At 45.5% G+C, this 17703-nt stretch overlaps 1 protein-coding gene across 3 annotated transcripts in view; it reads left to right on the top strand.

Moving 5' to 3' along the window:
• The window catches only part of C6H11orf24 (chromosome 6 C11orf24 homolog), a 107123-nt gene that overhangs the window by 43747 nt on the left and 45673 nt on the right, over window positions 1-17703 (top strand). For 2 of the 3 annotated variants that reach the window (XM_074954728.1, XM_074954727.1), the window contains exons 2-4: window positions 4326-4577; window positions 12674-12790; window positions 14002-15832. In XM_074954728.1, coding sequence (XP_074810829.1) covers window positions 4421-4577; window positions 12674-12790; window positions 14002-15191 — 1464 coding nt within the window. In that variant the 5' untranslated portion in view covers window positions 4326-4420 and the 3' untranslated portion in view covers window positions 15192-15832. Of the gene's footprint in view, window positions 1-4325; window positions 4578-12673; window positions 12791-14001; window positions 15833-17703 lie in introns of those variants that run through there. The other variant, XM_074954729.1, reaches the window with a different exon arrangement.

The raw sequence follows: 17703 nt of genomic DNA, 5'->3' as shown, positions 1-17703 counted from the left end.
AGATTGTTGATATGTGCAGAATTTTAAGGCATTGTGACTTTGGATATGTCTACACTGCAAGTGCTGTGCCACTGTAGTGTAGACAGTTGCTGCAGCAACGAAAGGGGTTTTTCTGTCACTGTAGTAAATCCATCCACTCAAGAGGCAATAGCTAGGTCAAAAGAAGAATTCTCCCATCAACCTACCGGTGTCTACACTGGGCTTAAGTTGGTTTAGCTACGTTCAGAGACATAGCTTGGTTTTAGGAATAGACCAGACCTGTGTGCCCTGCAAATAGAGCTCCCAAGTTCTGTTCCTGCTTCAGTCACTTACTGTTTCACTGGACTACTGCTCTATTGGCTTGAGCAATTGGCATCACGTCTGTGCCTCAGCTTCTTCCACTGTAAAATGGGGATAATGAGACTTACTGACCTACGTCCTCATAGGCTGTTGTGGGGATTTGTTTAGCTATCGACTTTAATAAGGCTTTTGATACTCTCACATGACCTTCTTCTCATAAACATACTAGGGAAATATAGTCTAGGTGAACCTACCACAAGGTGGGTGCATAGCTGGCTGGAAAACCATACTTAGTAGTTATCAATGATTCACAGTCAAGCTGGAAGAGCATATCGAATGGGGTCCTGCAGGGGTCTGTCCTGGGACCAGTTCTATTCTGTATCTTCATAAATGATTTGGATAATAGCATACAGCGTACACTTACAAAGTCCATGGAGGATGCCAAGCCAGGGGGAGTTGCAAGTGCTTTGGAGGACAAGGATTAGAATTTAAAATGATGTTGACAAACTGGAGAAATAGCCTGAAATAAATAAGATGAAATTCAATAAGGGCAAATACAAAGTACTCCACTTAGGAAGGAATAATGGCAAATAACTGGCTAGGCAGGAATACTGCAGAAAAAGATCTGGGGGTTATAGTGGATCGCCAACTAAATGAGTCATCAATGTAATGTTCTTGCAAAAAAGGTGAATATTATTCTGGGATGTATTAGCAGGAGTGTTGTAAGCAAGATATGAGGAGTAATTCTTCCATGCTACTCAGCACTAATAAGGCCTCAAGTAGGAGTAGTGTGTCCAGTCCTGGCCACCGCACTTTAGGAAAGAGGTGTACAAATTGGAGGAAGTCCAAAGGAGAGTAGCAAAAATTATTAAAGGTCTAGAAAACATGCCCTATGAGGAAAGATTGGGGTTTAGTCTGGAAAAGAGAAGACTGAGGAGGGATATAACAGTCTTTAAATACATAAAAGGTGGTTTTAAAGAGGAGGGTGATAAATTGTTCTCCTCATCCACTGAGGACAGGAGAAGAAGTAATGGGCTTAAATTTTCACAAGGGAGATTTAGGTTAGACGTTTGGAAGTTTTTCCTAACTGTAGGGGTTGTTGAGTATTGAAACAAATCGCCTACGGATGTTTTAGAATCTCCATCACTGAAGGTTTTTAAGAACCGGTTAGACAAACACCTGTCAGAGATGGTCTAGATAATAGTTAGTCCTGACCCAGTGCAGGGGACTGGACTAGGTGACTTATTGAGGTCCCTTCCAGTCCTGCATTTTGTTGAATCTAATCCCTTGTGCAAGGTTCTGAAAATGTAAATGACCAAGAAAAATTAGCACCCAGATTCCACAGCCCCAGGTGCACTGTAGCAATATATGGATAGGTACAATGAGCTGGTAAGCATTGGTCAGTGCTTTCTCAGAATCCTCAACTTCAGAGATTCTCAAACTGTAAGCATGGCACTGATTGGAGAGACTCATCGTGTCGATGGCTATAACAGGACACCGAGGAAACCTCCTTTCTGACTGGACAGGAAGATGGTCAGATAATCCTCCTCTATGGTATGCCCACTCTCCACACACACCTTGTTGTGGAACAAGCTTGCATTTTTACAGAGAGCTCCAGCTGAGGAGTTATAGCTGCCTGTGAGATGTTTGTGACTTGCTTAAATGAGGAAGGAGGAGGGTGGCTCTGAAAGTCCTGTAGGGAAAAGCCCTGGAAGCATCCAATCTAGTCCATGCTGAACTCTTTGTAAGTACAGGCTTACCTCTGAGGCAGCAGAATCACTCCAGTTACAAGGTAAGGGCATGATTCATCGAAAGTCTACTGAAGTCCATGGTAACTTTTCCACTGACTTCAGTGGGAACAGGTATTGGACAAGGACCTATTGTTCTTGCTAGGAATGTGGGAAGGGACATTGCCCACTTAGTTGCATATAGAGGAACAAAGTCCTGCTAGACTACGAGCAGTGTGAATTTGGTCCACTAACCACTGGGGCAGTGTGTAATCCCTTGGAGTTTCCTGGGTTACCTGGACTCACAGCTCGATTTGGAATTAAAAGGAATTTTTAAATTAACCTTTTGGAATTGGCAGGAAACTGAAAGCTGCACTGAGCCAGTTGTTATCTGAATGTTCTTGGGCAGCGGTCTCCAACCTTTTTGCGCCCAAGATCGCTTTTTGAATTTAAGGGCAACCCAGGATCTGCCCTGCTCCTTCCCCAAAGCCCTGCCCCACACACTCCATCTCTTTCTCCCTCCGCATCACTCGTTCTCCCCCACCCTCACTCGCTTTCACTGGGGTAGGGGTTGGAGTTCAGGAGGGGGTGCGGGGTCTGGACTGGAGCTGAGGGGTTCGCAGTGTGGGAGGGGGCTCTGGGCTGAGCTTGGGGCAGAGGGTTGGGGTGCAGGAGGGGGTTCAGGGTGGAGCTCTGGGAGGGGGCTCTAGGCTGGGGAAGGGGGTTGGGGTGCAGGAGGGGGTACAGGGTGCTGGCTTCGTGAGGGGGCTCAGTTCTGGGGCTTGGGGTGCGGCCTTCTGCTGGGTAGCACTTATTGCTAAGGCAGGCTCCCTGCCTACCGCGGCCCCATGCCACTCGTGGAAGGGGCCAACATGCCTCTGCAGCCCCTGGAGGGGGCACGGCGCGTGGCTCCACACGCTGTCCCTTTCTGCAAGCACCGCCCCTGCAGCTCCCATTGGCCACAGCTCCCGTTCCTGGCCAACGGGAGCTGCGGGGCCGGTGCTTGTGGGCAGGAGCAGCATGTGGAGGGAGACCCCAGCTGCTCTGGCCGCGTCCGAGAGCTGCATGGGGCCAGAGCAGGCAGGGAGCCCATCTTAGCAGGAGCCCCGCTGTGCTGCCAGAGATCGCGATTGACGGGGAGATCCTCTAGGGTCTATCGCGGTCGACTGGTTGGTGACCACTGTTCTTGGGCATTTCCTGACATAAAAGCAGGGCCAGTTTTAGGCATGTGTCAAGTGTACAGATCCCTGTACTCTTCTTCTGTCCTACCAAGTTGACAGAACTTTGGCAGGACTAGGTACCCCTATATCCAACCACAGTGGCCATGTCCACTCTCCCATGTTTCCTGTGAGGCTCGTACGTCAGCCTGAGACACCCACGCGTCTTGCTTGACGTGGGCCTGTAATGCGTAAATGTCGTCCTCCCATCACAAAGGCTGCAAACTGATAGAAACTTGAGGCTATGTGCAGTCATCCTTCCGCATAAGCTGTGCTGTGTCTGTAAGGAGTGATGAAAACCATGGGTTTAAACTTTGGGTGGGTTCTGACACCTGACCTGAACTGTGGCGCTCAGCTTAGTCTCTTTGCTATGCGTGTAACATGGTTTTTCTTTTAATTTCACTGTTTTGAACACTGCCTGCCAGCCTGTCTGACTCTAAAGCCCCAATTTAGCAATGTGCAGCTTTGTACCTGGATTAGCCTACTTCCATGGGTTTGATGTTGGTTTGGGGTATCAGTTAACATCTTGATACATCTGCTGGAATTAGTTCACACGTTTTCATCTCATCACCTTTTTCATATGGTTTGTGGTTGACTCCCGCTGTGCTATTCCAGCCTCTGCATGATCTGCTTCAACAGTGGTTGGACAAGCTCCCCCAGACATGATCAGAATGACATAGGGAGGAATTCGTTACATTTTCAACAGCTCTTTCATGTCGTGTGGAGTATACATTGTGCATGTGTGGGCCTTAAAACGTCTTGACTTGGGACCTTTGGAAACTTAGTTCCTAAACTATGAGCTAGGAGCTGCAGCTTCTGTCTCGCGTGGTTTTCAGCATGATCCAGTGTGTAAAGTGCTGGACTAAGGAGATCAGAATTGTAATCCTTGCTCTGCCACTGACCTGTGTGACCTTGGGCAAGTCACTTCTTACACCCTCTGTCTACCTGTTTTTTTATTTGTGTAATGGAGATAATGATGCTTACCTTCCTTTATAAAGTGCTGTGAGATCTATAGATGAAAAAGAGTTAACTATTTAAATCTTTTAATGCATCCTCTTGATCTATCCTATCTATTTTTTTTTTTTTTATTTCCATTTGACAGATATGTCGCTTAGGATCCGAAGGTAATTGGCAAATGCTTCTCCTGCACAACCGGCTCTAGGGAAGAATAGTGTGATTCCAAGGCCAGCCTTCAAGATGTGGACTGCTGTTGTTTTTTTCCTGTTGATTTCCCTGTGCATATCTGAAAACAGAATTTCCACCTTAAAGGAGAGAGGCACTCGGGTGATACGGATAAACCGGCTGAGCAGTGAAAAGCATTGCAGACGTGCTTGTAGAGGCCTATCGCTTTCAGGTGAGCCAGTCTTCCTTTAGCATAAAATCTGTCTGGGTTTCCATGTTCTTAAAGGGCTTTTCCCCACCCCCCACATTTCTCCTTTTTACTCCATTTGTTTACAAGCATTTATAGCTATGGCTTCTGTGTGCAGTTCTGTGGTGGCTCAATAATTTCTGACAGCTTTGGTTTAAATTGAAAACAGAGCAGCCATTTCCCAGGGCCTTTCTAGCTTCCATAAGAAGCAGCGTGCGTGAGTGCTGATAGTGTGCGTGTGAATGGTGTGAGGTCACTTTACTCTATCAACATACCATGCAGCCAGATGTTTGTAAGCGAACATTGCTACAGCAGACAGCTGTGCTGGTTGAGCAATCTTTGTTCACTGATCTTCGCACTTGCATGTTTTCTATCTTGAAAGAAGCTAGTTGCTTAACCCTTCACTAGCTTGGCTGAGACTTGATAATTTAAAGTGACTGACTAGTGATATTTTGGGTGCATAACTTGAGATGCCGTAGGTTTTCAGAGGGTGGGTGCTCAGCATTTTCTGATCGGTTCCTTTTGAAGTGTCTCCATTTGGGCCCAAAAAAATCACTTTTTTGAAAATTTTGATCTCTGTAAAGTCAGAGCAGTGCTGCAGTGTGTGAGATACTCGCGTGTTCCTGAGAGGGTTTAGTTCAGCTTCCATAACACATGGATTCCCTGGCATGTCAGGCCCTTGGGGAACATGAAAATGCATTTTATGCCCAGAATTTTGCGAATATGTGGCTTGATGTGTTGTTTGTTTGTTTTTTGGGGGGTTTTTCCCCCCTCCTCTCCCTCAAAGGTGTCAGGAAAATCAGGCCATTTATTTAGGCATGTCACAGGCTGGCTGGCCCTTTCTAGCAAGCTGGGCTCAGCCTTGTCTGTGATAACCAGCATATCCCCCAGAACGATGGAGACCTGATGCGTGACCCCAATGGCAGGATATTGGAGAGAGGCCGACTACTGTGAACTCAGTCTAGAGGGGAGCCAACAGATTTCCCTCTCTGGGAAGGGTTTGGGCAAGTCAAGCTGGAGGAGACCCACACGGAGCAGGTCAGGCTAATGTTTTGGGGGCGGTGAGGAGAAAAGAACTGAGATAGGGCCTGCAAGGAAATCCCTGATGGAAGCTGTTGGAGTTCCTGGAGAGTGTGGGGAAACCTGCTGGGAAGAAGCCACATAGGAGAAGCTCTGCAGGGCTCAGTAGTAGAGAACTTCAGTGTAGCCAAAGAGGGGCAGAGGAGCTGTTAGTTTGGATATTAATTTGAACTTTCAGGGTAACCAAATGTCCAGCTGCAGGAAGATTGAACTTCTAATTGACTTGGCTAGAGGCCAGGCCAGGCCATGGAAGATTTGGACAGAGACAGATCATCGCAGGGCCCAGGAAGTGGCCACTGGGTGGGAGGTTCTAAAGGCAAAGTTCCTGCAACACCCTAACACCAGGAGGCACTGTGGCACTAAGAGCAACCACTTACAAGGTTCTGATCTTAAGCCCTAAAGTTGGAAAAATTTGGCCTCTGCCCTTCCGGCTGTCAGCCTGGGGGGATACTGCACCTATATGCTGGTTTTATTGATTTACGGAGCACCTGTTGCTCCTGGAGTCATGTGATTATATGAGAATCCCAGTTTCATTGGAAAAAAAATTCTCCCTCATGGCTGCAGAGAAAAGCTGGCAAATGTGAATCATAAGGAAAATACTAAATTCTGAATCTCTTTATTTTTGAAAACGTTTTTTTTGTTTTTTTTTTAAGCCAGTCTCCTGATTTTTGGGGGCCTTTCTGATTTTTGAATGCTTGGAGTTTGCAGTACTTTCATGTGCTTAAGTGCTTTTCTGAATCAGAGCTTTGGGGAAGGGTTAATCAATCCAATTTTGTAAAAACCATTGGTGCCATCAGAGTTGTGTGAGATACCAAACCAGCACGAGACTGGCACAGTTTGACCCTGGTCATGGTAGATGTAGGATGGATGGTGTATGTCTCCAAATTTCTCAGTCACCTCTGCTCCTGCAAGAATGTACTATGTGTTGAAAGATTATCGGGAAAGAAAGGAATGAATCCACCTTCCTTTTCATTAGTTATTTTTAAGGATATTACTAGAGCTACATATCCAAAATACATCTCTTGTTCTATGCTTCTACCCTCCCCAATTAAATTTTACTTTTATTTTTTTACTGTCTCCCTGGCCTCCCCCCCCCCCCCCAAAAAAAACCCCACCCTTTTGTTACAAGTGGATGAGGGGAGCACAAGGCCATAGTGTTTAAGACCAGAAGGGACTACCCGATCATCTAGTCTGATCTCTTGTATATCACAGGCCACCAACCCCACCCAGCAACCCTCCTCCCCACCAACCCCAACAACTAAAATTAGGCCAAAGTGTTACAGCCCTCCAAAGACTAAACTATTGGGTTCCACAGGCAGAGAATAGGAGGGGTCAAGGCGCACCGCTGCCTGAAGCCCTTGTAATGGCAGAGAATTGAGTTAGTGAGAGAGACCTAGATAATTCTGGTAAGTCACCCTCACTCACATGCTGCAGAGGAAGGCGGGGGAAAAAACTGTGATCACCACTAATCTGATGGGGGAAATTCCTTTCTGACTCCGAATATAGCAATCAATTAGATCCTCAGTACCATCTTAAAGCACTGTCCCACTCCGCCTAGTCTCTCTCATCTCCAGCTGTGGCCATCTCTGATGCTTCAGAGGAAGACCAAAAAACCCAAATCCAAAATACATTGGAGAAAGGTGTGGATTCCTTTCCTGACCCCTACTTAAGCCCTGAAGCATGAGATTTGACAACATGAAGGTATCTGTCTGTATTGTTAGGCCTGGTCTAAACTAGAAAAGTTATACTGCTATAACTATGCTAATTCAGGGGTGATTGTCTTTTACCTATATAGTTCTGTTGTTATAAGCCCTAGTGTGGAAGCAGTTAGACTGGTATGAAGGTGATTTACACTAGTATAGCTTATTCCCCTTCTCATATGGGAATAAACTATACTGATCAAGCACTTTAAACCAATACAACTGCATCTTCACTGGGGAAGAGTTGCTACTGGACTGTAAACTCTTTGGGGCAGGGACTGTCTCTTTGTTATATGCTTGTACACTGCCTAGCACAAGGGGTTTAGGCTAGTGCCTCCTGATGCTACCATGATGGAAATAATGATGGAGAAATCTCTCATCTTTTGGCAAGGATACTGAGGCCTGGAATTCCCAGGTACTGGACGAGCAAAACCAATGACTCTAGTGGGAGGGATTGGTATTGGGAGGGGATTGGCTTGTGTATGTTGCACAGTTCTGGAAGTTTTTTTTATCTAGCTAGAAACAGGGAATACTTATGTGTTTTGGAACATAGCATTTCAGGGAATTTCAATCCCCAGCTTGCTGAGAAGAGCAGAGCTAAAGTGTCATAATTATTGGACACTCTACCCAGTACAGGAGAATGGAGGGACAGCATTAGCATGTCCACGCAAGCCAGCATCCTTGCTCTCCGCACACCTGCAGGCTTTGTTCCTGCTTGTCTGCAGAGATCTTCACAGTTCTGTTCCTTGTCTCAGAGGCTGAGATTTTTTTTTTAAATATATATATTGTGTTTAAAAAGTCCATCCTGTGGAGGGCCAAATCTTGAGTCCTGCCCCCTGCACGATTCCCTTTAAAGTATCTTTGAGTGGTTTTTCTTTGTCCCTTTTTTTTTTTTTTTTACCTCCAGTAACTTACTAATTGAGTGTACAGACACGGTAGAAAATATGTTGTTGGGTATTAGGGGCTTTTTCCTCCTCCAAACACAGGTATTAAAGGATTTGTGATACCAGTTCAGTCCAGTTAGCCTGATATTCTGTGGTGCTTCAAAGGCAGGTGATAGGGTAGGACTGGGAAACTTACACACCTGACCAATTGTGCACGTAATGTATGGGGTGAAAAATTCCTTCCTAACCCCTGCCACGATCAGCTTCTGCCCTGATGCATGCGATTTGATAATAATTTGCCATGCACTGCGGGTGTGGTCTGTCCTATACAGCTGAACTGAAGATGTCATTTCTGGCCCAAGTGGCTTAGAATCTTAAGGGCCTGACCCTGAGAAGCGCTGAATGCCCCAATCACCAGGCAACTCAGGGAAATTCCACTGGGCTGTTTTCTGAGCTGCCGAAGAATGTAAAGGCTTTTTTCCCCCCTCCCCACAAGTTAAGAAATTTTCTAGATGCTTTTTTTTATTCTCAGGTAATGTAAATGGCTTATTTTTATAATTTCAGGATTGCCATAGTCTTAATCCTTGGTGAGGACCAGTGGCTTTGGGGATAACTTTAAACAAAAAACACACTACATACAGCATATGATTGCTCTTCCCCCTGTTCACACTTAATGTTTTTAAGAGTGTATAAAGGTGAATTGCTCCGTATACGACTATGTATGAGTTACTCCTGGCTGGATTCTATGCCAAAAAAATTCAAAAATCTGCTTATTTTATTTGTCAAAATAATGCAATATAATCACACCAGTTTCAATTGTTTTGGTAATTTATTTAAACTACAATACAGAAAAAATCACACATATTCAGCATTTCCTAAACACATGAAAGTTAAGTTACAAACACTTGGTAACTAATACCCTGCATTCCAGTTGTAATTCTGGATTTTCATTTAAATTACATTACAGAACACCAAACCACAAATAAAAAAAGATTAAAAATGTCATTTTAAATTGCTCAGACTTTCACACATGAAAGTCATACAGTTTTGCTAATCATTGTCCTGGACCTGCCTGGGCACTTTGGGAAGTGCTTGGTTCTGATTGTCCTGACGCTTTATTGACTGCTTGGTAAATGTTTTATTTGCCCTCAAAGTCCTTTTTTTTTTTTTTTTTAATGGATAAGTAAAATAAATCCTGCTCTGTAATCTAACCCCATTGTGCTACTTTGGAACAGGAAAAAAGTGAGAAAGCACATAGACCTTCCTAGCTGAGGATTCCCTCACTGTCATTTATAATAAGGCTCCTTTACATCACTCTGGCAATGTAAGGGCCTTAAACCTTTAACAGGTTTTATGCTGCTGGGGCAATTGACTGAGAATGGAAACCGTTAACTAACAATAGGAACGTTAACAGTGTTACTACGTAGGCAGGCTGCTACATGTCTGCCTCAGAGAATGAGGTCAGTTAACTCAGGCAGGCTGCTACATTTCTGACTCTTGCTTGCCTTGTGCATAATAAAAAGCTCTACCCTTCCACACCAGCGAGCTGTAGTAGCATGCAAGAGGGACAGAGGCGCTCGCGCTCTCTCTCGCTTGTTGGCATGTAGGCCCACCCCACCCACAGGGGTGCAGAATTCTGTCAGGAGTAATGAGTATAGTGTAACTTCTGACTGACCAATTGGACGCTGCCTGACTAGTCCCTTGTGACTCTGTTCCAAGCACTCCCCATTTTCTGGCTAGCCATCCTGTACAGTCTCCTCCCACGTTCACTTGACTATATTTTCATTAGGTCACTGACACTCTCTCTTGGGGGTCCAAAACTGTAAATTACTCTTACCCTTCTGCCTTAGCACCAACAAATTCTTCTTTTGCTATACTGTGTTACAGCTCCCTGCCACCTTAGGCTGTTAGCCAGCCAAACAAACTCCTTAGGACCCTGCCAGTCCTCACTTTGCCTTACAGGTTAACGCTTGGTGTATTTCAGTTCCTGGACCCTTCAGAAGCATCTCCATGCAGCATCCAGCCCCTGTCACTGGATGCCAACAGAAATACCAAGCCCGCTGTCTCAGAAAAGACAGAATACACACTTGGCTCAGCTGAGGGTGCACACCTCCATCTAATATGAGTTTATGATAAAATAAGAATGTTTATTAATAAAGAACAGAGATTTGAGTGATACTAAGCAGAGATAATAGAAACAGGAAAATGGTTGCAAATAAAAGTAGAATCACACTTTTTGGAGACTAAAACTTAACTCAACAGGTTACAGTCCTTGTCTAAGAGAAGCTTTTTACCAAATGCAACCTTTCAGCGTCACCCACCCCATTCATGGAATGCTAATAATGCTGAACTCTTTTTTTCCTCATTAGAATAACAAAATGTTTTCTTGCTTCTCCCTATTTTCTCCGAAGTTTGTCTTTGCCACTAGAGTCAGGATGAACCTGTGTCTTCCTATGCTGATTCCATATCTTCATATTAATCTGTTCTCCTGTTTCTCTCCAATGCCTCTGGCATCGCCACACTCTATTTGCATTAGAGACAGAAGATAACTATTCCTCTCTTTCTGAAAGGAAATCCGTTTCTCTCTTTGTTTGGTTACAGATTTTAAAGTATAATATCAGTAAGTATCCATAATTCTTTCTTGATACATACATTTCACAGTGACATTAATGACCAGTATGTCACCAGCTTTCCTTTGATATCTTACACATTTTTTATAGGTAAATATGATGGCCATGTGTTAGGTTTAGAGAGTTTCAGGCCTGATAGGCATTCCTCTTACATGGCAGTGAACCCTTTGCCAGTGGGCATTGGACAGATCTTAAGGTACATTCTACACTTCAATTAAAAAACCCATGGCACCGAGTCTCAGAGCCTGGGTCAGTTGATCTGGGGTTGGGCTGTGGGGCTAAAAAATGCAATGTAGATATTTGGGCACAGGCTGGAGCCTGTGCTTTGAGGTCCTCTCCCCTCAGGGAGTCTGAGTCTGGTCTCCAGCCCAGGCCTGGCCAGCCACAACTATGCTGTGGGTCTTTTACTGCAGTGTAGACATACTCTTAGGGCAGGGGCGGGTAAACTTTTTGGCCCGAGGGCCACAGCTGGGTGGGGAAATTGCATGCAGGGCCATGAATGTAGGGCTGGGGCAGGGGGTTGGGATGAGGGAGGGCATGTGGGGTGTGGGAGGAGGTGCAGTGTGCAGGAAGGGGCTCAGGGCAAGGGGTGTGGGTTACAGGAGAGGGCTCAGGGCAGGCGGTTGGGCTGCGGGAGGGGGCTCAGTGGAGGGAGCTCAAGGCAGGGAGTTAGGGGGCTCATGGCAGGGGACTGGGGTGCAGGAGACGGCTCAGGTCAGGGGATTGGGGTGCTGAGTGCAGCAGGGGGCTCAGGGCAGGGGGCCAGCATGTCCGGCAGTGGCTCCTAAGGGTGGAGTGGGGCAGGCAGCTCTACTGCGCTGCCCTCGCCTGCAGCAGGTTCCACCCCCCAAGGCTCCCATTGGCTGTGGTTCCCCGTTCCCGGCCAATGGGAGCTGTGGGGGGGGGGCGGTGCCTACAAGCGAGGGCAGTGCATGGAGCCCTCTCTGCCCCCAGGGCCGCAGGAATGTGGTGCCAGCTGCTTCCAAGAGCAGTGAGGGGCCAGGGCAGGCAGGGAGCCTGCCTTAGCCCCGCTGTGCCACGGGGCTGGCAATCCCATGGGCCGGATTGAAAGCCCTGACAGGCTGGATCTGGCTCACGGGCCATAGTTTGCCCTCCCCTGTCCTAGGGTCACAGTCACGATCATTTCACATACTTCGGGACTTCACACCCTGGAGTGCATTAGTTTGTGGAGTGGGGGAAGACACCAGTAAAGAGAGCTCTCTCTCAGCACTGTCTTAAAAGGGGTACAAATTTTAGTCATGATGTGACCTTTCCAGCAGATGAGGTCAGGTAGGACTCCTCTAATGCTTTTTTTTAATTGGCCAATAGCAGGGCTGTTGGGCTACTCAAGGTGATATATTTGGTTCCAGTGGACTCAAGTGGGGAGCTCTGTGAACTGACCTACCTGGGCCAAATTCAAACCTGGTGCAGCTCCATTGGTTTCACTGGAATTCCAGCCACTTGGGCCAAGTCTGAATGTGATCCTGCTGGAACGCTGATTGTTATGGGTTTCATAACAGAGGTTCCTGTTATGAAGTTTGTAGGACATTCAAGTTAACTTGGAATTGAAACTACAAAGTAGAGAGCTTTGCATATAGCACATTTTGGTCCATTTTTCTATTGTGTGTAAAGGAAAACTCATGGGACAGAGATTTTATTTTTTTAAATCGCTTTGCTAAGGGTAAAATCCTTTTTAAATCGCTTTGCTAAGGGACCACACTGGGTCTGATGTGTTTTTTAAAATCAGGACTTCCTTCCTTTATGTGGCCTCTTGTCTTGTGTTTTAGGTAATCGTTACTGCAACTGGTCAGTGTTCTATCAGAATCGCTGCGTCCTTTTACACTGTCGCCATCTGTATGTGTGTCAGAATGCCAGCACTCAGGACATGACAGATCTACTTGGAGGTAATTTTACACTGTCGGGCTCCTTGTAAAAGGAGATGGCGCAGTCACCTTTAAGATAATAAGATTGCATCATACTAAATACTATACACTCAGCGCTTTGCACCTCTGGCTGAGAAGGGGGAGCACAAGATATATTTATACTTTAGAATCTGTCCATTGGAAGACTTTGTCCCATTGTCTCTTCTGGTAATTGTAATATTGAAAGAATATGGTGTGGTTTTTAAAGAAACATGATTTTTAGCCTGTCCCTGTGAAAGGGCTCACCTATTGCACCCTATACTCTGTCCTTTTGGAAGACACAACCAGAAGGACTTTAAAAAAACAAAAACAAAAAACGGGGTGGAGGTACCCTGAAAGGAGGACACCTTGGGACTGGATTTCCTTTGACTGCCAGGATGTCATGCCAGAAGTGGCACGCTGCATGGGTAATCAGAAAGGCATTAGCAGCAATTGCTAGCCACGGTTTTACAACAGCAGGGGCTTAAATTTTAATTAAAAGTGACACCACAATGAAATTGTTGGCAATTGGGGAACCAATCTTGAAATGTGTTTAAAAATTCCTCTGTATACAAATTTAAAAAAAAAAAAAAAAACCTCCCTCGAGCTCGTCCGTGGTTCATTTTGCATTGTCAAAGGTTGCTTGAGGATTTAACGGCTTACCTCTTTTAATGCTTATAGGATACATGCTGCTAAAAGCCTGATCATCAGCTGAGGTGCCTTACGTATTTAAGGGAAATCTTTCAAAAAGTTTTAAGAGGGGTAAAATTATGGACCTAAATAAAGGCCTTGAATGGTGCCTTTTAACATATAAGAGCACAGGCCTTTGGCTTCTGACCCTCACTGGTCAGGTCAGAGTGAGGGGTACTGCTGCTCTGTTTCTGAGAACCAGTTTGAGAGGTGAAGTGTTACTCTTCCTTTGAGCAAGTCAGAGGGTTCCAGTCCTGGAGAGACAAATGATAGAGGTGCCTGGCATAGAGGGTAACCCAGAAAAGGGTTCAGCTTATTAGAGGGCTTTACGCAAATAATAGAGGATATGCTAGGTTTGATTGTGATCTTATTTACATTGGAGTAAATAGGGCATAACTCCATTGAAGTAAGCTGCATGCCATCTGCTTCAGGAGGTACTCCTGACTTACCTCTGTGTGAATGAGATCAGAATTAGGCCCACTGGTTTTTGAACTTACGGACTTCCTTGTGTTTTGTTTTCAAAGAACTTGTCCTTAAGAAAAGAGAAGCACAGCCACCTGGCCAAACCGGCAGCCAAGTGGACTCTGACACAAGCCAAGAAAACCAGACAGAGAGTCGAGCAACGGTGCCACCTTCACCATCAGCTCAAGTAAGGACTGTAATGACAGGTCCCAGAACGACCCCACCAGCAGTAATTACAACTGTTGCCACCACCACCGCCACAACCACCCAATCCACCAAGGGAACCCCAGGTGAGATAAGTACAACTACTCCGTCAGCCACAGGTAATGAAACTGCAGAGATCCTTGGGGTTCTGACAGGTAATTCTGCTATCCTTACCAGCACCACGTCTCCAGCTGCCTCTTCTCTCGTTTCAAATAATGATACTTCTAGCTCCGCGCCCACAGCCACCTTTGAAAAGACAAGTAATAAGGTGTTCACTTCAGGAACTACAAAGGCACCAGCACCCTTGGCTCAAACTACTATTGCTACTTCTGAATCGAAAGTGAGGACTGTAGTGTCCCAGACAGAGCATTCCAGTGTAACCGTTGCCTCCCGGTTGCCTTGGGATGCCACGCGCAGCACTCCCACCCCTAGCATAGTTAATAATGTGGGGGTTGGCCCATTGACAACAAGCTTATCTATAGCGACAACCACCGACAGCCTACAGGACTTGAAAACGCGTTCCCCAGATTCTGCAGTCACCAATCCATCTTCAGAGAGTGCCAGTTCCATAATGCCAACAATCAAAGCTACTTCATCAACTCTTGAGCCCCTGACAACTACAGTGGACAGGCCCCAGAATATCACGGGTAAGCCATCTCCTACTATCCCAGTCCGAACAAAGACTTCAGCAACTAACCAGCCAATGACAAAGGCCACCACTGGGCCTGGGGTGATAACAACAACATATAGTACTTCCTTGACTAAGCTTACCACCATGGGTCCAACAAATGCACCCAAAACAACAGCCTTGGGCATTGGCAGAGGTCAGCAAAACACAGACTATGACAATCTGCTGATTGCCACTGGGCCTCTGACTCAGTACTTGGTGGACACCAGTTCACTCCTGGCAGTACTTCTATTTGGTATCATTTTTTTCATAACAGTCTTAGTTCTATTTGCCATGCAGGCCTATGAAAGCTATAAGAAAAAGGACTATACGCAAGTGGACTACTTAATCAATGGAATGTATGCGGACTCAGAAATGTGAGAGGCAGGGGTGCTGAGAGAGGCTTAAATACGTATCAAGGAGATGGAAAGCCTGTGACTTGTTCTTTCCCCTGTTTGCTTATAAGACAAACTGAAAGTGCTTCCAAATTACTTCTGGTGCAATTTAGGAGAAATGCCATGTATTCTATAAATTTTTTTATCAACTGTAACAGGTTGCCATAAGAGTGGTAGTGATTTCTAGAACTCTTCCAACTGTGCTTCTGCCAATGATTTTTGCATTGTAAAATGAAGCTACTGGGGTGAGCCATCACCCTCTGAGAATGGTATGTGCTTCCTAAGCTCTGTGTTTACATTTGATTTCGGTTTCTTGGGTTTTGTTAATTTCACGCATATTCCCATTTGTAAAACGGGGATGATGATGCTCAACCACCTTCAATGAAGCACTTTGGGCTCACAGGATGAGAAGTGCTAAATATTACTCTGACTGTGTTGGGGAGTTTTTAATTGTGAGCATCGTGTTTCAAGAAGCTTCCTGCTTATGAAGAGAACTGTTTACAAGATGCTATTAACACACTGCTTACCGCTGATTTAAGATGGTTCTTCCCAAGGTGCAGATCATTGCATTTGTGCACCTATATGATCTTATTTTTGTATTCAGTCACTCAATAAAAGGGGACCTGGAGGGCATGCAATGTTGTATTTGTCTATATTCCCCCTCCCCATCCCGCCCCCAAAACACATCTTGCAAGTGAGCTGGTATTTCTTCGCAGCTTATAGAACTAGCTCAGCAGGACAATTCCAAGCTTAGGGCCCAATCCCCTGCATAGGGTTGAATGCCCTCAAGCCCACTGGTAGCACAGAGCAGCTCACCAGAAATGCTAATCTTTCAGGATAAAGCCTTCGTTCTCCGAGGCCCTGATCCTGCAAATGAGCTGTAGGTGCACAGAGCACGTTGACTTCAATGCAGGATCGGAGTCTACATTTGCATTCAGTTCATATTTGGGGGGAAAGCTTGCATGGATCTGATCCTTGCTGTCTTTTCCAACTGAGTACCTCATCCTGCAACCAGCCCATGGGAATTTGGCCTCCTGTCCGCTAGCCAAGGAAAACATGCGCTCATCACATTGTCCTAGCCACAAAACCAGTGCAAGATTGGGATGTTGGCAAGCATGAAGGCTTGCTTTTCACTGCTATCTCAAAAGCAATTGGCCTCTTCCTGAGGTGCCCTACATCGGGACCATAGTCAAAGGTGTGCCGGAAATGCATTTAATGATCCTCCACAAATGTTCTGGGCTGACTAAAATATCTCCTCTGGCTGAAATGTTAACATTAATAGAAAACTGCACCAAAATATGCTTGCCATTTTTACTAGCTTTGGCAGCCCACCTTTGACTAGAATCAGTTTCTTTCCCACATGCTCTAGGGTCTAGTGACGGGCGAACCTCAGAAGTCCTGGGCTTGGTGTAGTTGTTCATCCAAACTTCTTGACTCCGCAAAATTTGGATGAAACTTTCCCACAAGAGCATGCTTTTTCTTGCAAGATTTCCAGTATTTCCTGCTTCCTGTCAGAAAGAAAAGGAGTACTTGTGGCACCTTAGAGACTAACCAATTTATTTGAGCATAAGCTTTCGTGAGCTACAGCTCACTTCATCGGATGCATACTGTGGAAAGTGTAGAAGATCTTTTTATATACACACAAAGCATGAAAAAATACCTCCCCCCACCCCTCTCTCCTGCTGGTAATAGCTTATCTAAAGTGATCACTCTCCTTACAATGTGTATGATAATCAAGGTGGGCCATTTCCAGCACAAATCCAGGGTTTAACAAGAATGTCTGGGGGGGGGGGGGGTAGGAAAAAACAAGGGGAAATAGGTTACCTTGCATAATGACTTAGCCACTCCCAGTCTCTATTCAAGCCTAAGTTAATTGTATCCAATTTGCAAATGAATTCCAATTCAAGAGTTTCTCGCTGGAGTCTAGTTTTGAAGTTTTTTTGTTGTAATATAGCAACTTTCATGTCTGTAATCGCGTGACCAGAGAGATTGAAGTGTTCTCCGACTGGTTTATGAATGTTAAAATTCTTGACATCTGATTTTGTGTCCATTTATTCTTTTACGTAGAGACTATCCAGTTTGACCAATGTACATGGCAGAGGGGCATTGCTGGCACATGATGGCATATATCACATTGGTAGATGTGCAGGTGAACGAGCCTCTGATAGTGTGGCTGATGTGATTAGGCCCTGTGATGTGTCCCCTGAATAGATATGTGGGCACAGTTGGCAACGGGCTTTGTTGCAAGGATAGGTTCCTGGGTTATTGGTTCTGTTGTGTGGTATGTGGTTGCAGGTGAGTATTCGCTTCAGGTTGGGGGGCTGTCTGTAGGCAAGGACTGGCCTGTCTCCCAAGATTTGTGAGAGTGTTGGGTCATCCTTCAGGATAGGTTGTAGATCCTTAATAATGCATTGGAGGGGTTTTAGTTGGGGGCTGAAGGTGATGGCTAGTGGCATTCTGTTATTTTCTTTGTTAGGCCTGTCCTGTAGTAGGTGACT

The sequence above is a fragment of the Natator depressus genome, chromosome 6, assembly GCF_965152275.1.
Source record: "Natator depressus isolate rNatDep1 chromosome 6, rNatDep2.hap1, whole genome shotgun sequence".
Taxonomy (NCBI): Eukaryota; Metazoa; Chordata; order Testudines; family Cheloniidae; genus Natator; species Natator depressus.
The sequence above is the reverse complement of the archived record's forward strand: the minus strand, read 5'-3'. Positions and strand labels throughout refer to the sequence as shown.